Genomic DNA, 16,441 nt, shown 5'->3' with positions numbered 1-16,441 from the left:
TTGGCTTTGCACACCTTCCGGGGCCCCACTTTCAGGAGAATTGCCTGAAGATGCTGCACAGTCACTCCCCAGAGCTGGACGCTCGACTGGAAAGTCACAGTGATCAAGCACAGATCCTAAGAACACGGATTGGTGGCCTTTCCCAAAGAGCCTCTGGGTTTCCATCTCTCTCTTTTGAGTGCACTGAAAGAAGCCTAGTCACTCCCTCTTTTGAGTTTGCAAAGCTTTGGGGCTGCAGGAATCCCTGAGACTCCACCTAAATGCCCCTAGCGGAGCAGTTCCTCGCCTCTGCACAGCCAACTCTTCAGTTTTTGGTGGACCACTTAGCAGGGGGTTCCGGCAATGAAGAGGACACTGGTTGATCCCCAGAGAGACTATTGGTGGGGGTCAAAAACAAAGCCTGCCCAATATAAAAGAAATGTGGCTAGGGTTTGCCTTTCTCTTTCCTCCCTGTTCCATCATGCACTCAACCTGTGAGGCAGGTGAAGCATGTGATGTGCATGTTCCAGGTCAGCAGTGCCTATTAGTGGCCCCACCTGGCTTCCTTGATGCCTTCAAGCAGGGGGTGGGCGCAGTGAGTTCTCCCCACCCTTCAGCGGCCCTGCCTCTTCCAGGCCTCCTCAGCTGCGCCTGGGAACTACTGCCCTGTGGTATCACATCTGCTCGGCCTGGTCTGAATGCTCTCCGTTCAGCGACCAGTCCTGTGGCACAGCTGAGCCACACACAGGGCCCTGGTGAGGTCTGCCAGGCCACAGGGCCAGAGACCAGCCTGTTTTCTCCCGTGGCAGGGTACACAGTCACATCGGTCGTGTCCTCCAGGCAGGGGCGGGTGTATGTGGCCGGAGCCCCCCGGTTCAATCACACAGGCAAAGTCATCCTGTTCACTATGCACAACAACCGGAGTCTCACCATCCACCAGGCCCTGCAGGGCGAGCAGGTAATGCAGGGGAGGCTGGGGGCAGGGCAGACGGGTGGGACAGAGGGGAAGGTGGGGCTGGAGGGGACTGCAGCTCAGCTCTTCCCTCTCAGGACTGTCCCCAGACCCACAAACTTCCTTCCTGGTTGGGGGTATATGCCTCCTTCACACCCGCCTTAGAGCTGATGCTCCTTCCCCAGGAAGCCAGGCCTGGTCCCTGCCGCAGCAAGAGAACCCAGGAGAATTTGCTTGCCCGCACTTCATGGAGCTCTTGTCTCTGGTGCCTTGGCCCAACCTCTGTCCCCAACTACCAGCCTCTTTCTGGTCATGTCTAGAGTTCAGGGCCAGGGGCAGCATCCAGGCTATAGCCTCCCAGCTTGGGTTGCCAGGGCCCGTAGGCATCCTGAAGGGGCACTCGTGTTCCTCAAGCCACCTTGGTGCTACCAGAAGTGAGAGGAGTCATGCCTCCACCCATAGCACAGCCCCATGGGTTCACCAAGATGCCAACTTCTTTCCTTTTCCGGAATGGGCACAATGCAGAACTATACGGCTGCCAATGTCACCGCCCTGGATGTGGTGGGCAACCAGGCTGTGCTGCTAAGAGTCTCGTGTTGGATGGTCATGAATGCAAGCTGGAAAGCTATGATAAGAGTCAATGATGGTGAAAAGATCAGAAAACAGGGTTCTGATCCAAGTCATTTCAACAGCCCAGGAAAACTGTGGTCCTGAGAAGCAATATAGCTTTTCCAAGGTTATAGGTTAGATTCACGGCTGGGTCAAGTTCAGAATCCAGGACTCTTGGTGGGGCTCTCTACATTATGCTACCTCCTGACCCCCAACAATCCCCAAACCAGGCCACGGCCCCTCCTGCCTGGCAGCATCCAGCATCCATAGTACCCTGGGCCTGAGCTGAGCCCTGTCCAGGCCCTTATTGTTATTCTTGGCTCACCCCTGGCCCTCCAGAGCCTGGGAACAGCCCTGTCTCCTGCGTTTTCTACTGCCCTTGGCCTGTCACCATGAGGACATGCTCTTCACCGGCTCAAACCTAAATCCCTGTAGCTACAGGGAGCCATCCTTCCACCACTCCTCTTCCCATCCCAGGGCACTGGCGGACCCGGGCACTGCTCTGGCCCCAGCTTCCACCCTGCCCGCCCACACTCTACCCAGGGCTGGCTCTGTCGGGAATCCTAGGCTAGACCTTGAGAGCTGAAGGGAATTCGCTGATGAATTTATGACATTTATACTGCCTGGTTCCACCTCCAACAGCCGAATGAGAAACCGCAGCGCTGAAGGCAGCTAAGTTAAGTGGATTCCAAATCACCATGACCCACATAGCTGAGGCCACATGTTTAGACAGGGTCTCCCTCCGCCTCCCTCTTTGCTCTCTGTCTGCCTCTTAATTACTTCACGTGGGCACATCTCTTCCCCCCAACCCCGTGTTTATGATTTCCTTTTTCCCTCTTCTGTATTTTTATCGTTCTCCTCGGTTAAAAGCTTTTAATGCTTGAGGATAAATTTCTTCTGAAAACACCCTAAGCCAGGGAGGGAGAATCATTGGCTTGAGTGTCAGATGGATCAGAGTTCCAACCCAGTTTGGCTGTGACCAGCCTTCTGACTTTGGGCAAGTGACTTGAACTCTCTGAGCTTCAGTTCCTTCCCTGTAAAATAAGGACGATAATCTCTCGCAAGACAATGTGAGGCTCACACAAGCTCACCTGAGGCTGTAAAGCGTCTCACACAGAGCCTGTCCTTGGGAAGGGCTCCTCTTCTTTCCTGAGCGACCCCTTGCTCCTATAAACATTTACTGAGTACCTCCTGCGTGCCAGGCACAGCACCCACGCCTGGAGGGAACAGGACAGGCACAGCTTGCACTGGGGGCAGGAGCACGGGGCTGGGGGAGCATGGAGGAGGGACCATTGCAGGGAGTGGAGTAGGGAAGGGCAGGGGTGCTTCTAACAGGCAGTGACCTGAAGGACGATAGACATTACTGGGAGAGAGGGGAGGGGAGAGGGTACAGGTCAGAGAAAAGTGTGTGCAGGGGGAAGCTGGGAACCAAGCTGGAGCCGGGGGGCCTTTCAGAGAAGAGAAATCACTTGGTATGTCGGGAGGGGATGTGGGAGCCAGAGGGTAGGGGACAGAGGCTGGTCTAGGAAGGTCACACTGAAGAGTTTGGACATTTTCCCCCAAAGCAAGGAAGCGGCATGGTCAGCTGCTGGAGGCCACTCTAGCTCCCCGCAGTGGTGGGCTGGAGGGGCCATCCTGGAGGGGGTGGGGCTTTGGAAGGTGCCTCACATGGGGGAGAAGCATCGGAGGAGGCGGGAAGTAGATGGATTCGGGACATGTTTGGCAAACACCAGGTGGACTTGCGGGGAGACTGCAGGTGGGAGAGGTGGAGGGTGGAGCCAGGGAGGACCCTTAGGTTTCTAACCGAGTGGTCAGATGGTGCCCTCACTGAAGGGGGGAACACGGCACCCATGGTGGGAGAGGAACACGGTAAGTGCTCAAATACTGAAAAGAAATCATAAGTCACCACCCAAGGTGCTAAGCCCAGAGTTATTTGGAATATAAAAAATTGAAAATGAGCTAAATGTCCAGCAACAGAGGATTAATTAAACACATTTGGTGCACGTGTAATTTGGAATATTATAGAATCACCAGTGATCATGTTGTTGGGAAAAAAAAAACACGTCGGAGAAAATACTCATGATCCATTGTTTTATTTAAAAAATCAGAATATATGGGCCTCCCTGGTGGCGCAGTGGTTGAGAGTCCGCCTGCCGATGCAGGGGATACGGGTTCGTGCCCCGGTCTGGGAGGATCCCATATGCCGCGGAGCGGCTGGGCCCGTGAGCCATGGCCGCTGGGCCTGCGCATCCGGAGCCTGTGCTCCGCAACGGGAGAGGCCACAACAGTGAGAGGCCCGCATACCGCAAAAAGAAAAAAAAAAAAAAAAAAAAAAAAAAAAAAAAATCAGAATATATAAACTATACATTCCAGTCCGATCCCAGATTGTAAAAATAAAACCATACACACACACTCTAGAGAAAACAGTCCAGAGGAAAAATATACTGAAACATCCATGGTATAGTTGGTTGTTTGGACCGTGGGTGACTTTTATTTTCTTCTTCATATGTTGCTTTTTATTTTGCTCACTTTTTGCCATTATCATGTATCACTTGCAGAATAAATGGCGATCAATAAAATTAAATAATGGAAAGCCGAGTGGGGGCGGGATGGATAACAGAAGGAGAAAAGAGGGAGGGACGTTCTCATTTGTGCAGCAAAAATTCTGAATCAAAGGCTGTCCTCAGTTTCCATCCACTGGCGAGCAGAGGCTCTCAGTAGCCCAGCCCCACGCCCCTCTCCCCATCCCTGTGCCGCAGATAGGCTCTTACTACGGGAGTGAGATCACCTCAGTGGACGTCGATGGCAACGGTGTGACTGATGTCCTGCTGGTGGGCGCACCCATGTACTTCAGCGAGGGTGGAGAGCGGGGCAGGGTGTACATCTACAACCTGAGACAGGTACGGAGCGTGGAGGCTGGCCAGCTTTCCAGGGGCACCTGATCCCTGCCTCGATCAGGTGTCCACACCTGTGGAGCGGGGGAGGATGGGAACCTCTTCTGTCATTGGGCTTATATAGCAGGAGAGAAATGAGGAAACGCAGAGGGGATGCTGCAGGCCAGAGCGGGTCACGACCCAGAGAGCCCTTGCCCAGTCCCCCTGAGCCTTTTCCTGCCACTGGTTTCGCAGAACCGGTTTGTTTACGATGGAACACTGAAGGATTCCCACAGTTACCAGAATGCCCGATTCGGCTCCTCCATCGCCTCGGTTCAGGACCTCAATCAAGATTCCTACAACGACGTGGTGGTGGGAGCCCCTCTGGAGGACAACCACAGAGGAGTCATCTATATCTTCCACGGCTTCCAGGGCAGCATCCTAAAGACACCGAAGCAGGTAACGCCCCCCTCCCCGGTAGATGGATGGAGCTAGGACTTGGAGTCCTGGTAGCTCACGTCCTGTCCTCACACAGGAAGAGAGAACTTGTCTCAAATCGAAATTTTGAAATGGGTGCATTTGTCTTCAAGCCCTTCCCATCACCCCTTTGGATACCCTCTCCCTGCGTAACTTTATCTCCCCAGCAACAGCAACAAAATCCCAAGGACTCGAACCTCACTGGCCCTCATATGTATTCATGCAATTGACTACACGTGGAGAATGCCAGTTTGGGCTCCTCTTCTCTGGAAGTGCCTCAGGCTGGAAACAGTGCTCTTCCTAAAGTGACCCATCCCAAGTCCCCTCAGGTCATCACTTTTGCCTACCTATTTTATTAGTAAGATATACCACAGTTAGAGATAATGGTGGGTTACCTGCCAGGTAATGTGTATTTACACCCAGTGGGGAATTCTTTTTTTTTTCAATTGAAGTGTAGTTGATGTACAATATAAGTTACAACACAGTGGTTCACAATTTTTAAAGGTTATACCCCATGTATAGTTATTATAAAATATTGGCTACATTCCCTGTGTTGTACAATATATCCTCATAGCTTATTTATTGTATGCATAATAGTTTGTACCTCTTTATCCCCTACCCCTATCTTGCCCCTCCCCCTTCCCTCTTCAGTGGGGAACACTTTTATGACACACTATGTTAATCCAAAAGAATGACTTAACGGCAGGAATTTCAGGTGCCATAATGGACCAGGAGAGGAGGTAGCTTTGGGCAGGGGAAGCTTCCTGATGATTTCAAACAGGCTGTCTCCAGGGCTCCCAATTGTATCTACCCCTTAGGGTGCCCATGCCCAGCTCTTTCTTCCACTCCCTGCAGAGAATCGCTGCCTCAGAGCTGGCTCCAGGCCTCCAGTATTTTGGCTGCAGCATCCATGGGCAATTGGACCTCGACGAGGATGGGCTTGTGGACCTGGCTGTGGGCGCCCTTGGCAACGCTGTGATTTTGTGGTTGGTTCCCCATTTTTCTTGACTCTTGGGCTCTCCTGAGGGTCATGATGGATACAGGGTTTAAAAGATATGCTTTAGGATCTTTGTCTCTTGTCTTTAATCACTGTGAGTCAAATTCACCCTGTACTTATCCCGTTGTGACTACAAATTTCCTTTTTATGGACTCACTGTAAGTTATTTTGAAGTCCAAATCCCTCTTCTCAGTGGACTGCTAAGATTTTAGAGCAATTTAGTGGCAAAAAGCCCCTCTTAGGATTTTTCCTAAAAGTTCTGGCTACTTGGTCATTTCTTCCACTTAGCTTCTAAAGCTAGTTTAAAGGACAGACTGAGGATATTCTCATCAGCTGGGAGAATCTCCCTTCTACCCCAGTGTGAGAGAGGATTTCTTTCCTCCAAACCCCATCTGACCCCTGGTTTCCTTTTTCAAGGTCTCATTTCCGTACCATTCCATCAGATATTTGTCATACATTTGCACTTAGGGTCTCTACTTAGCAATGGTCTACAGCTTTAAAAAAGGGGGGGGCGCTTTCTAAAAGTCCATCTAAATATTTTACCATATGATGTGTCAGATACTTTTAGAACCAAAAAAAATTTTAATTTGAGCTAGTTTTTTATATGTTGATACTTTTCATTATAAATACAATAACTTAAAGAAAATTTGTCAAATAAATCAGAGTTTCATCACCTTAACATTACCACTATTAACATTTTGGTATATTTCCCTACCAGCCTATTTCCACCTGCATATAATTTTATATAAACACAATCACATTTTTCATACAACTTAAGAAAGACATTAAATAGGTATCCTATGACTTCACAGGGAGAATCTTCATGTTCTTGTTCCTCAAGAATATTACGATCCAGTCGGGAAATGTCTTAGTCCAAGTTCCCAAGAAAACAGAGCTTGAAGTTAAAGCTTCTGCGCCTGCTCCCTGGAAGGGGCTTCAGCCCCAGGGACGGAAGTGAGGGTCAAGGGAAACTGAAGCAGGAAAGGAGGAGAGAGATACAAGAGGTCGTTAGTTACTGAACGAGCTGCAGCCTCACGCCTGGGGCAGTGCCCTGCTCCAGCATCTCCAGAGAGGAGGAAGGAATACAGCCTCTGCTTCCTGCAACAGTGCCTTAGGGGAGCAATGGGGAGCAGCGTATCTGCGGGCTCCTCATGTCCCCCTGTGCCATGGCCAAAGCATCAGCTGCCCCACGCCTCCAGGTGGTGTCCCCTGGCCCTCTAGGCAAGCAGGGTCTCTGCGGGTCCAGCACCGGCTCCACGGCCTCTCCTTGAAGGTCTGCTCTGCAGGTGGGGCTCTTAGGTCTTTGGTAGCAACAGCAGCTTGGGCTAAATGTATTCACTGCGTTGCAATTCAGGTGAACAAGACCCAGGGTAGGGGGTAGACATGGCCTCTGGGGTCTGTAGGGCGACACATAAACTAAGCCCTTTACAGGAAGCAAGGTGTATGCACACACACATCAAAAGAATCAGTCTCACAGAAAGGACTCCATCAAGCCCTAGCTTGTGAGGTCTAAACCTAAATGCTACCTGAGTAGTGCTGAAACTGTGGGCTGGAGCCCTCTGGGAAGACTTCATAGTCAAACTCCATGGATCTCAAACATGACTACCCTTAGGATCACCTGGGAGCTTTTAAAACTCTCATTGCCCAGGTTTTACCCAGACCACTGAAAGCAGAATCTCTAGGGCAGGGGCCCAGGCAGCAGTAATTTTTAAAGACTCTCAGATGTTTGTTTCCAAACAGAAGGCGTTCTCACTTACCTGCTTTGGTTCTCACAATTCCCCATCAGAGAGATCGTGGGACCTGCCCAGTGCAGCCAAGACTCAAACCCGTCCTTCTCACTCCACAGCACAGAGGAGGCGCCATCCCTCTTGCACTAAGAAGAGCAGAGTATTAGCACAGATAATCACGCTAAAAATCTGAAGCATCTAAAACACACTACACTTATTTCTTTTTACATAAATGCATAGTTTGGAGAGGCAATATTTCCCTTCCCTAACTCTGATTGACTTAGACAATAGAAGTGTAAATTTGCATTTCCTTGGCTGCCTGTATGGGGCAGTGTTGGGATGGATGGCTGGGGGCAGGTCTCTAGAACAATGAGTTATTCTCTACTTTGGCTGCACATTGGAATCACCTGGGGTGCTTTAACACCCATGCTCTCCAAAGTGTGGTCCAGAGACCAACAGCACTAGCATCACCTGAGAGCTTGCTAGAAATGTTGGATCTGCATTTTAACCAGAGCCCCAGGAAATGCGCAAATGTATTAAAATCTGAGAAGCACTGCTTTAAGACATGATGATGCCTATTCTTGTTTGATCTGACCTGGAGAGCAACTTGGGCATCAGGATGTTTTTAATTTAATTTTTATTTTATATTGGAGTATAGTTGATTTACAATGTTGTACAGGTGTACAGCAAAGTGATTCCATTATATATATACATATATCTATTCTTTTTCAGATTCTCTTCCCATATAGGTTATTACAGAATATTGAGTAGAGTTCCCTGTGCTACACTGTAGGTCCTTGTTGATTATCTATTTTATATGTAGTAGTGTGTATATGTTAATCCCAAACCCCTCTAATTTATCCCTCCCCCCACCTTTCCCCTTTGGTAACCATAAATTTGTTTACAATGTCTGTGAGTCTGTTTCTGTTTTGTAAATAAATTCCTTTGTATCACTTTTTAAGATTCCACATATAAGTGATATCATATGATATTTGTCTTTCTCTGACTGACTTCACTTAGTATGATCATCTCCAGGTCCATCCATGTTGCTGCAAATGGCATTATTTCATTCTTTTTTATGGATGAGTAATATTCCATTGTATATATGTACCACATCTTCTTTATCCATTCATCAGTCAATGGACATTTAGGTTGCTTCCATAGCTTGGCTATTGTAAATAGTGCTGCAGTGAATATTGGGGTGCATGTATCTTTTCAAATCATTGTTTTCTCTGGATATATGCCCAGGAATGGGATTGCTAGATCATATGATAGTTCTATTTTTAGTTTTTTAAGGAACCTTCATACTGTTCTCCATAGCGACTGTACCAATTTACATTCCCACCAGTAGTGTAGGAGGGTTCCCTTTTCTCCATACCCTTTCCATCATTTATTGTTTGCAGACTTTTTGATCATGGCCATTCTGACTGTTGTGAGGTGATACCTCATTGTAGTTTTGATTTGCATTTCTCTAATAATTAGCAATGTTGAACATCTTTTTGGCCATCCATATGTCTTCTTTGGAGAAATATCTGTTTAGGTCTTCTGCCCATTTTTTGATTGGGTTGTTTGTTTTTTTGATATTGAGCTACATGAGCTGTTTGTATATTTTGGAGATTAATCCCTTGTCGGTTGCTTCTTTTGCAAATATTTTCTCCCATTCTGTGGGTTGTCTTTTTGTTTTGTTTATGGTTTCCTTTGCTGTGCAAAAGCTTTTAAGTTTCATTAGGTCCCATTTGTTTATTTTTGTTTTTATTTTCATTACTTTAGGAGGTGGATCCAGAAAGATATTGCTGCAATTTATGTCAAAGAGTGTTCTGTCTATGTTTTCCTCTAAGAGTTTTATAGTGTCTGGTCTTACATTTAGGTCTTTAATCCATTTTGAATTTATTTTTGTGTATGGCGTTAGAGAATGTTCTGGTTTCATTCTTTTGCATGTAGCTGTCCAGTTTTCCTAGCACCACTTATTGAAGAGACTGTCTTTTCTCCATTGTATATTCTTGCCTCCTTTGTCATAGATTAATTGACCATAGGTGTGTGAGTTTATTTCTGGGCTTTCTATCCTGTTCCACTGATCTATATTTCTGTTTTTGTGCCAGACCCATACTGTTTTGATTACTGTAGCTTTGTAGTATAATGTGACGTCAGGGAGCCTGATTCCTCCAGTTCTGTTTTTCTTTCTCAGGATTGCTTTGGCTTTTGGGGGTCTTTTGTTTTTCCATACAAATTTTAAAATGTTTTGTTCTAGTTCAGGCATCAGGATTTTTTAAAGCTCTCCAGATTACTCTGATGTACAGGCAGGGTTGAAGTGATGAGAAGGCAAAAGGATGTCAGTATGGTCTGCAGCAAGCACAGCCCCTAGGAAAATGATGAAGGGCTGCCTCAAGGGGCTGTGAGGTTGCTTAGCCTGCCCTTCATCCACGTGTACACTTTTTTTGCCCAATCCTGTGACACCTGGACCCCCTCCCTGCATGCCCCACCGCTGCCTCACTCCCAGTGGGGGTTTTACAGATCCCGTTCCATCTAGCTCTCCACCTTTCCCTGGGTCCCAGCAGAGCAGCCTTGTACCCTGCCCAACCCCTGCTTCTCTCCCTCCTCCTGCAGGTCCCGCCCTGTGGTTCAGATCAATGCCAGCCTCCACTTTGAGCCATCCAAGATCAACATCTTTCACAGGGATTGCAAACGCAGTGGCAGAGAGGCCACCTGCCTGGCGGCCTTCCTCTGCTTCACAGCCGTCTTCCTGGCACCTCATTACCAAACTTCAACAGTCGGTAAATCAAGCCCCTCCCCACTTCCCCAGCTCCATTCTCTCCCCCATGGACTTTGCATTCGCTCTGTTTCTAAACCTGGGCTTTTGCTGAAATGGGTTTTAAGTGCCAGGTCACACCTAGAGCCACATTTGATGACTTCTAGATGCCCATTCAATGCTCTGATTCCAGGGGGCAGAGAGGGGATCTCATGCCATGGTGAGGATGGCAGTGAGCAGTGGTGACCAACGTGGGAGAGGTTGGGGAAGAAGGAAATAGAGACAGTGTTTGGATCAGAACAGGGGACTGGAAGCAGTGGAACAGTCTGGGGTGTGGAAGCTGTGAAGTCAGATTCAGAGAAAGAGTCAGACGTGGGAGGGGGAGCTAGTAACCAGGGGGTCAGGCAGATGAAGACCCGAGTAGCAGTGGTCATTGCTCAGAGTAGGTGTGAGTCCACAGCAGGGCAGTTTCCTTCTGAGGGTCCATCACTCCCAGCCAAGGCTGGGATCAGACACCTGCTTATGACAGCCCTGGGCCCAGGCAGCCCCACCAAGTGGCAGCTACAGGTTCCAGCACCAGGTTAGACCTGTGCAGGAAATTGGGACCACAGAGAGCTTCTCAGCCAAGGAGCAGGACTGACCAGATGATTAAAAAACGAGTGTCCCAGAAGGAAGATGAGAACAAAGGCAGGCCTGGGTGGTTGTGTTCTTCTTTCAACTTCTTTCTGTGATAGGAGAATGATGCCAAGAACCTGGTGCACCCAGAGTGCTGCTGGGGTACTGGAGAAGGGGCTGAGCCTTTCCAGCATTTAGCAAAAGATCAGCCTAGTTGAAGGGGAGGAGGCTCCAGGCCTTAAACCCCAGAACAGCCTTAGGTTTGAGGAGCTGGTGGGCAGGACCTGGCCAGCCCTCCCTAGTGTGATGGGAACTGCCACCTGCAGAGGCTCGGACCCAGACCTGACGGGATCCTAGAGCCGAGGGCGAGGTCCGGGAAGGTGATGGGAGAGGTGGAGAGGTGTGTTGACGCCAGGAGTGGCTCAAATAGAAGCATCACCCTGACCCCTCATCCTGTCTCCCCTCCTCTTCCACTGCATTCACTCTCCCCTCCATCTCTTCCTCTTTCTTTATCCCTTACTGTCAACTCCATCTTCTTTTCTCCTCCTTCTGCCTCCCTCTTCTCTTTAGTTCCTTCCTTTACCCTTTCTCACTGTATCGCTCGCTCTCTGTGTGGGAGTTTCCTGCCTACGCTGAGCCTTGCGAGGGGAGAGGAGCAGCACTTCCCCTGGCCAGCCTGGAGGGCTTCCTGGAGGAGGATGACTTTCCAAAGGCTATTTTTAAAGAAAGGCAAACAGTCTTCGATGGAAATGTGGCTCCACCTCCATGGCTTGCCCTCTCCTTCCTCTAGGCATCAGGTATAACGCCACCATGGATGAGAGGCGGTACACGCCGCGGGCCCACCTGGATGAGGGCGGGGACCGGTACACCAACAGAGCTGCCCTGCTCTCCTCCAGCCAGGAACACTGTGAGCGGATCAATTTCCATGTCCTGGTGAGCCAGATGCCCAGCAGCCCCACCCACAGAGCCCAAGCTTCTCCAGGAAGGGGACGGAGCTGGAGGAGGTGCTGCCGTGGGAGAGGCAGAGAGCTCAGCTGGTGCCAGGCTGGTTCTGAGCCCCCAGCAGACCTCAGGAGGCCAGGAAGGGGGCAGTGTCGTGGACCTTGGCCATCCCATACTCATGCCCCAGAGCAAAGGCCACTGGGACACACTACTTCCCACCTCACTTTACCCTCCTCTGAAATCTCTTCTTTGCCAGCTCTCAGATGCCCACCATTTCTTAAGCAGGGGGTGAAATTCAAGGAGGGAGGTGGGCTCAATGATGTCTAGCAGAGAGGATGGTGGTCAGCCAGCCGGGGCCATGGCTCAGAAGGAAGGGATAAGCAGGCATCAGCTAATAATGAAGACCAAGTAAGGTGGACCAGTGGCATGGACAGGCTTGGGGGGAGAAAGAGAGAGATGCCAGACTGGCAGAGGGGGAGAATCAGTGGGGGCCTGGTGCATCCACCCAGAAACTCCAGACACCCAGCCACAGCTCCAGCCTCAGAGACACAGGCAGGGGACACTCAGAGCCCGCCTGACCCCAATAGTCACTGGGCAAAGGTCAGAAAAACAAGAGGTCCTGGTGTCTGTTAATAGTGTTGCCCCTCTGATGTGTTTATGGGCTGGTTCTCAAAGTGTGGTCCCCAGACCAGCAGCATCTTCATTACCCAGGAACTTTTTAGAATTGCACGTTCTCAAGCTCCATTCCAGACCTAGTGAATCAGAAACTCTCGGGATGGGACTCAGTGTCTTAACCCCCGCCCCCTCCCAGGGTAGAATTCTGATGCAAGCTTAAGTTTGAAAGTCATTGCCTTGACACAAGGAAGCCACTGGTGTCAAGATCTGCGTTCCATGGTGGGGGCGGGGAGGATTGGGAGATTTTTTAGGCAGCTCTAAGCATCCCCTGAATTGCCCCTATTTTGTTCAACTTTGTTCATTCATTGATTTATTGAGCCTTGTCACAGTGCTAGGACTGTGCTAAGAGGCTTTGGAGAGAGGAGGATTGACATACAATCAGATAGTTTGGATGCCATGTAAGTGTGTCAGTAATAGGTCTGAACAGAGTGTGGGCATGAGGTGCTGCCTGGCTTCCTAGAGGCCAAGGTGTTGGGGGCACAGGTTCCCAGCCTTGAAGGACAAGCAGGAGGTGGTGAAACATGCAGGCAGAGGGGTTGGCATATGCTGAGCCAAGGACCCTTTCCAGGAGCAACACTCTCCTGCTATGGACCCATCTGGGAACCTCCGTGCACTCACGGATGCTAAAGCTCCATGGACTCATGCTCAGGGCTGGTGAGGCAGCTACCCTCCCAGCTTCGGGAGGTGGAAGTTCTCTCAGTGGTCCTGGCTGTGACACGGATGTTCCCTCTGCCCTCACCCCGTTCTCATCTCCCACACAGGACACCGCTGACTACGTGAAGCCAGTGACCTTCTCGGTCGAGTACTCCCTGGAGGACCCCGACTATGGCCCCATGCTGGATGACGGCTGGCCCACGACCCTCAGAGTCTCGGTACATCCTGGCGTCCAGGGCAGCAGCTTTGGCACACACCCCACCCCCACCCCTCGCCTTCTCCCAGAAGCCCAGGCTTTGTGACAGGCGCAAAGGAGTTCTTCCCCTGCCTCGCCTTCCCACCTCCTGCCCTGCAAATTCCTAACAGGCTCCTCACCTCCTTCCTCATGACTCGTGCTGAGCAATTTCTTGAAGGTAAGGACCCGGCCTTCTCCTGTGCAAGGCTCCCGTATCCCCAGCAGAGAGTGAGCCCGGAGTGGGTCCTGAGATTCACAGGACCCGAAGGGACCTTAGTTCTCAATCGCCCACTTTCCTCATTAACAGACGAGGACACTGGAGGCCAGAGGGAATGATTCAACCACTAGAGCCTAGTCTGCGCTGGTTGAATGATCGACTAGTTAACAAACAGTCCTCCTAGCCCGCTCCAAGTCTTCCAAAATAAGTACTTTTAGCCTCATCACTGGCTTTGCACCCCCCCAAACCCACCTTTTCTAATCCCTGGCTCCAAGGGCATCAGAATTTTCTGGTATCTAATATTCAGATGCTCCCTGTATCTGCAACTCCATATAAATCCCACACAAAGAAAACGTCAGACAGTTATCCATTCTGCCTGAGCTGTGCTAGGAGAGCAGGCAAAATAAACCCCGGGGATTTAGGAACAACTTTCAAATATACCACAATGCTCTTAAGACCGTGACCTACGAGGTCCAGCCTCTGAGCAAGTGTCTCTTGAGAATTATTGGGTTGGCCAAAAAGTTCCTTCGGTTAATGAATACATTGTTCAATGAAGCTCTTCGTGAAAGTGAAAAATGCGTCTTTTATTTTTACTTAAAACCAAACAAACTGTTTGGCCAACCCAATATATAGAGTCCAGCCAGCAAACAACAATTTCAGAATTACTCACATGCTTGCCTGTATTTCTCCTACACAAAAGAACCGTGTAGTCAACAGCAAGGCTTCTGAAAATCCCCTCTCTGCTCTCATTCTCCCCCATCAGCCCCCTCAGCTCCTCCCTCTTCCCAGAGCTCCCACATCCTACTACCCACCCCTCAACCTTCACACCTTCCCTCTTCTCCTGATTCTGCATCACAGATGTGTAAGAGAGGCTGTCTGAAAATGCAGTTCAGGAGAGGGGGAGATACTGACCTGGCAAAAATGCAGTTCAGGAGAGGGAGAGATACTGACCTGGCAAAGCTGGAATCCTCGTTAGTGAGCCAGGAGAGGGGGAAAGCTGGGTACCCTGAATCTTAATATTTTTCCCGTCACAGTCATCACAAGGCCACTACAGCAAATGAATGAGTACATGTCACTCATTCTGTAAGCATGTTGAAGCCCATGATGCAGATGAATATGCAGGGCACTCTCTGCTCTGATGCTAATAATACGGATGCAAGGTGGTGATAAGAGTCATAGGTCAAGTCACAGATGGGAGTAAGCTCAGAGGAAGTGTCATCAAGCAGTCAGATGATAGGTCAGGGGGGACTTTCTGGAGGAGGTAGCTTTCCCCTGGACCTTTAGAATAGACGTGAGATGGGGACGATGGGCTTATTCCAGGAAAGCTGACAGCATAGCCAAGGTGTGGATGTGGGAACAAGCAGGGTAAAGGGAAGTATAAAGCAAAGATGAGAAATAGAGCTGAAAAAGTCAGTCTGGGCATATTACCAAGGGCTTTGGATAACAGCTAAATGTCTAAAAATCTTGTTAAAATGGATTTCTAGCCCCCAGCAAATTAGAAACATTCTTCCCATCTCTCTGCTACAAATTCTTATTTAGCTTCTCCTCAATGCCCAGCACTGTTCTGGTACCATAAAATCTTGCCTCTTGGGGGAATGAGCCATTCCATACAGTTGAGTGTAACAGTTGCTTATTATGTTAAATTATCCCTTTTAATCAAGTGGATAGAAATTTTTCTGAAGGTTATTATATAGTTTTCACACTTGAACAGTATGCTGGGCGGGCTGGGGCGTATTTCATTGGAGACTTGAAATCACCAAGATGAACACGGGTGCTAGAATACAGTGAAGCCCCCAAGGGCTTCCAAAGTGTCTAGAGCTATGTCCTGGCATTGAATGCCTCGCTTTGCCCTCCTTTATATGGCTCTGCTGTCTTCCTTGCTGGCTGCTTCGAGCTGCAAATCCACCACGTGATGGGGAAGCCAAGGGGCAGGCTTGATAGAAACGTGTCTGAAATAAGAGCACGTGGATCTGAGTGAGGGCCAGGGATCTCCCCTCTGAGAAGTTAGTGAATATAAGGTACGCCTGGCCTCTCCTGTTTCCCCTCCCCTGGTTCATGCTGTGCTCCTGGTGGGGACAGTTTCACTCCTCAGCTCCAGACTTGAACACCCACCTACCTGCTGAGCCCTTCTCCCTGGATGGGCCACAGGCACTTCAAACTCAGTGTGCCCCAAACAGATCCCCTCCACTTAACCCCTCCATTTATAAGTGAATGGTGCAGCCACCCTTCCAGACACTCAAAAGGAAACTTGGCCAACATCCAGGACCCTTTTCTCCCTTTTAGTCCTGATGAACTCCAGGTCCTTCTGCTCTCACCTCTGGGGTTCCTACTCTGTTTCCCCACACACACACACACCCACTACCACACCGACACCATCGTCATCTCTTGCATGAACATTGCAGCAGCCTCCTTAGCAGTCTCTCTGCCTCTACTCTTGACCCTTCCAGTCCATCCACCCACAGCAGCCAGAGGAAGCCTTTGATATGTGGGTCTGGGAGGACACGACCCCAAGACCCTGTTAAGACATGACCCCGCCCATCTCTGCATCTCCTGTACCCCTTACTACAGCAACACTAAATAGCCGTCATTCCCCAAGCTTACCATGCTGCTTCATGCCTCAGGCCCTTTGCACAGACTCGTCCTTCCTCCCATACTTCCCTCTCCCTCTGGTCCATCCAGCTAACTCAGTCATCCTTTGGAACTCTGACCTACTGTCGTTTCTCTGAAGGCTTCTCATCTATGG

The 16,441-nt window shown here is 49.7% G+C and overlaps 1 protein-coding gene across 2 annotated transcripts in view; it reads left to right on the top strand.

Annotated features, from left to right (window-relative positions):
• ITGA11 (integrin subunit alpha 11) overlaps positions 1 to 16,441 on the top strand; it is a 127,103-nt gene that overhangs the window by 92,787 nt on the left and 17,875 nt on the right. For both annotated transcript variants that reach the window (XM_081229017.1, XM_081229016.1), the window contains exons 12-18: positions 789 to 937; positions 4,300 to 4,440; positions 4,669 to 4,872; positions 5,746 to 5,876; positions 10,219 to 10,385; positions 11,766 to 11,908; positions 13,354 to 13,464. In XM_081229017.1, the coding sequence (XP_081085143.1) occupies positions 789 to 937; positions 4,300 to 4,440; positions 4,669 to 4,872; positions 5,746 to 5,876; positions 10,219 to 10,385; positions 11,766 to 11,908; positions 13,354 to 13,464 (1,046 nt within the window). The remainder of the gene's footprint in view (positions 1 to 788; positions 938 to 4,299; positions 4,441 to 4,668; positions 4,873 to 5,745; positions 5,877 to 10,218; positions 10,386 to 11,765; positions 11,909 to 13,353; positions 13,465 to 16,441) is intronic.

Source organism: Mesoplodon bidens (genome assembly GCF_964165515.1).
Source record: "Mesoplodon bidens genome assembly, chromosome: 3".
Lineage (NCBI taxonomy): Eukaryota > Metazoa > Chordata > Mammalia > Artiodactyla > Ziphiidae > Mesoplodon > Mesoplodon bidens.
Note: the sequence above shows the minus strand (reverse complement) of the source record. Positions and strands in the feature narration are given on the sequence as shown.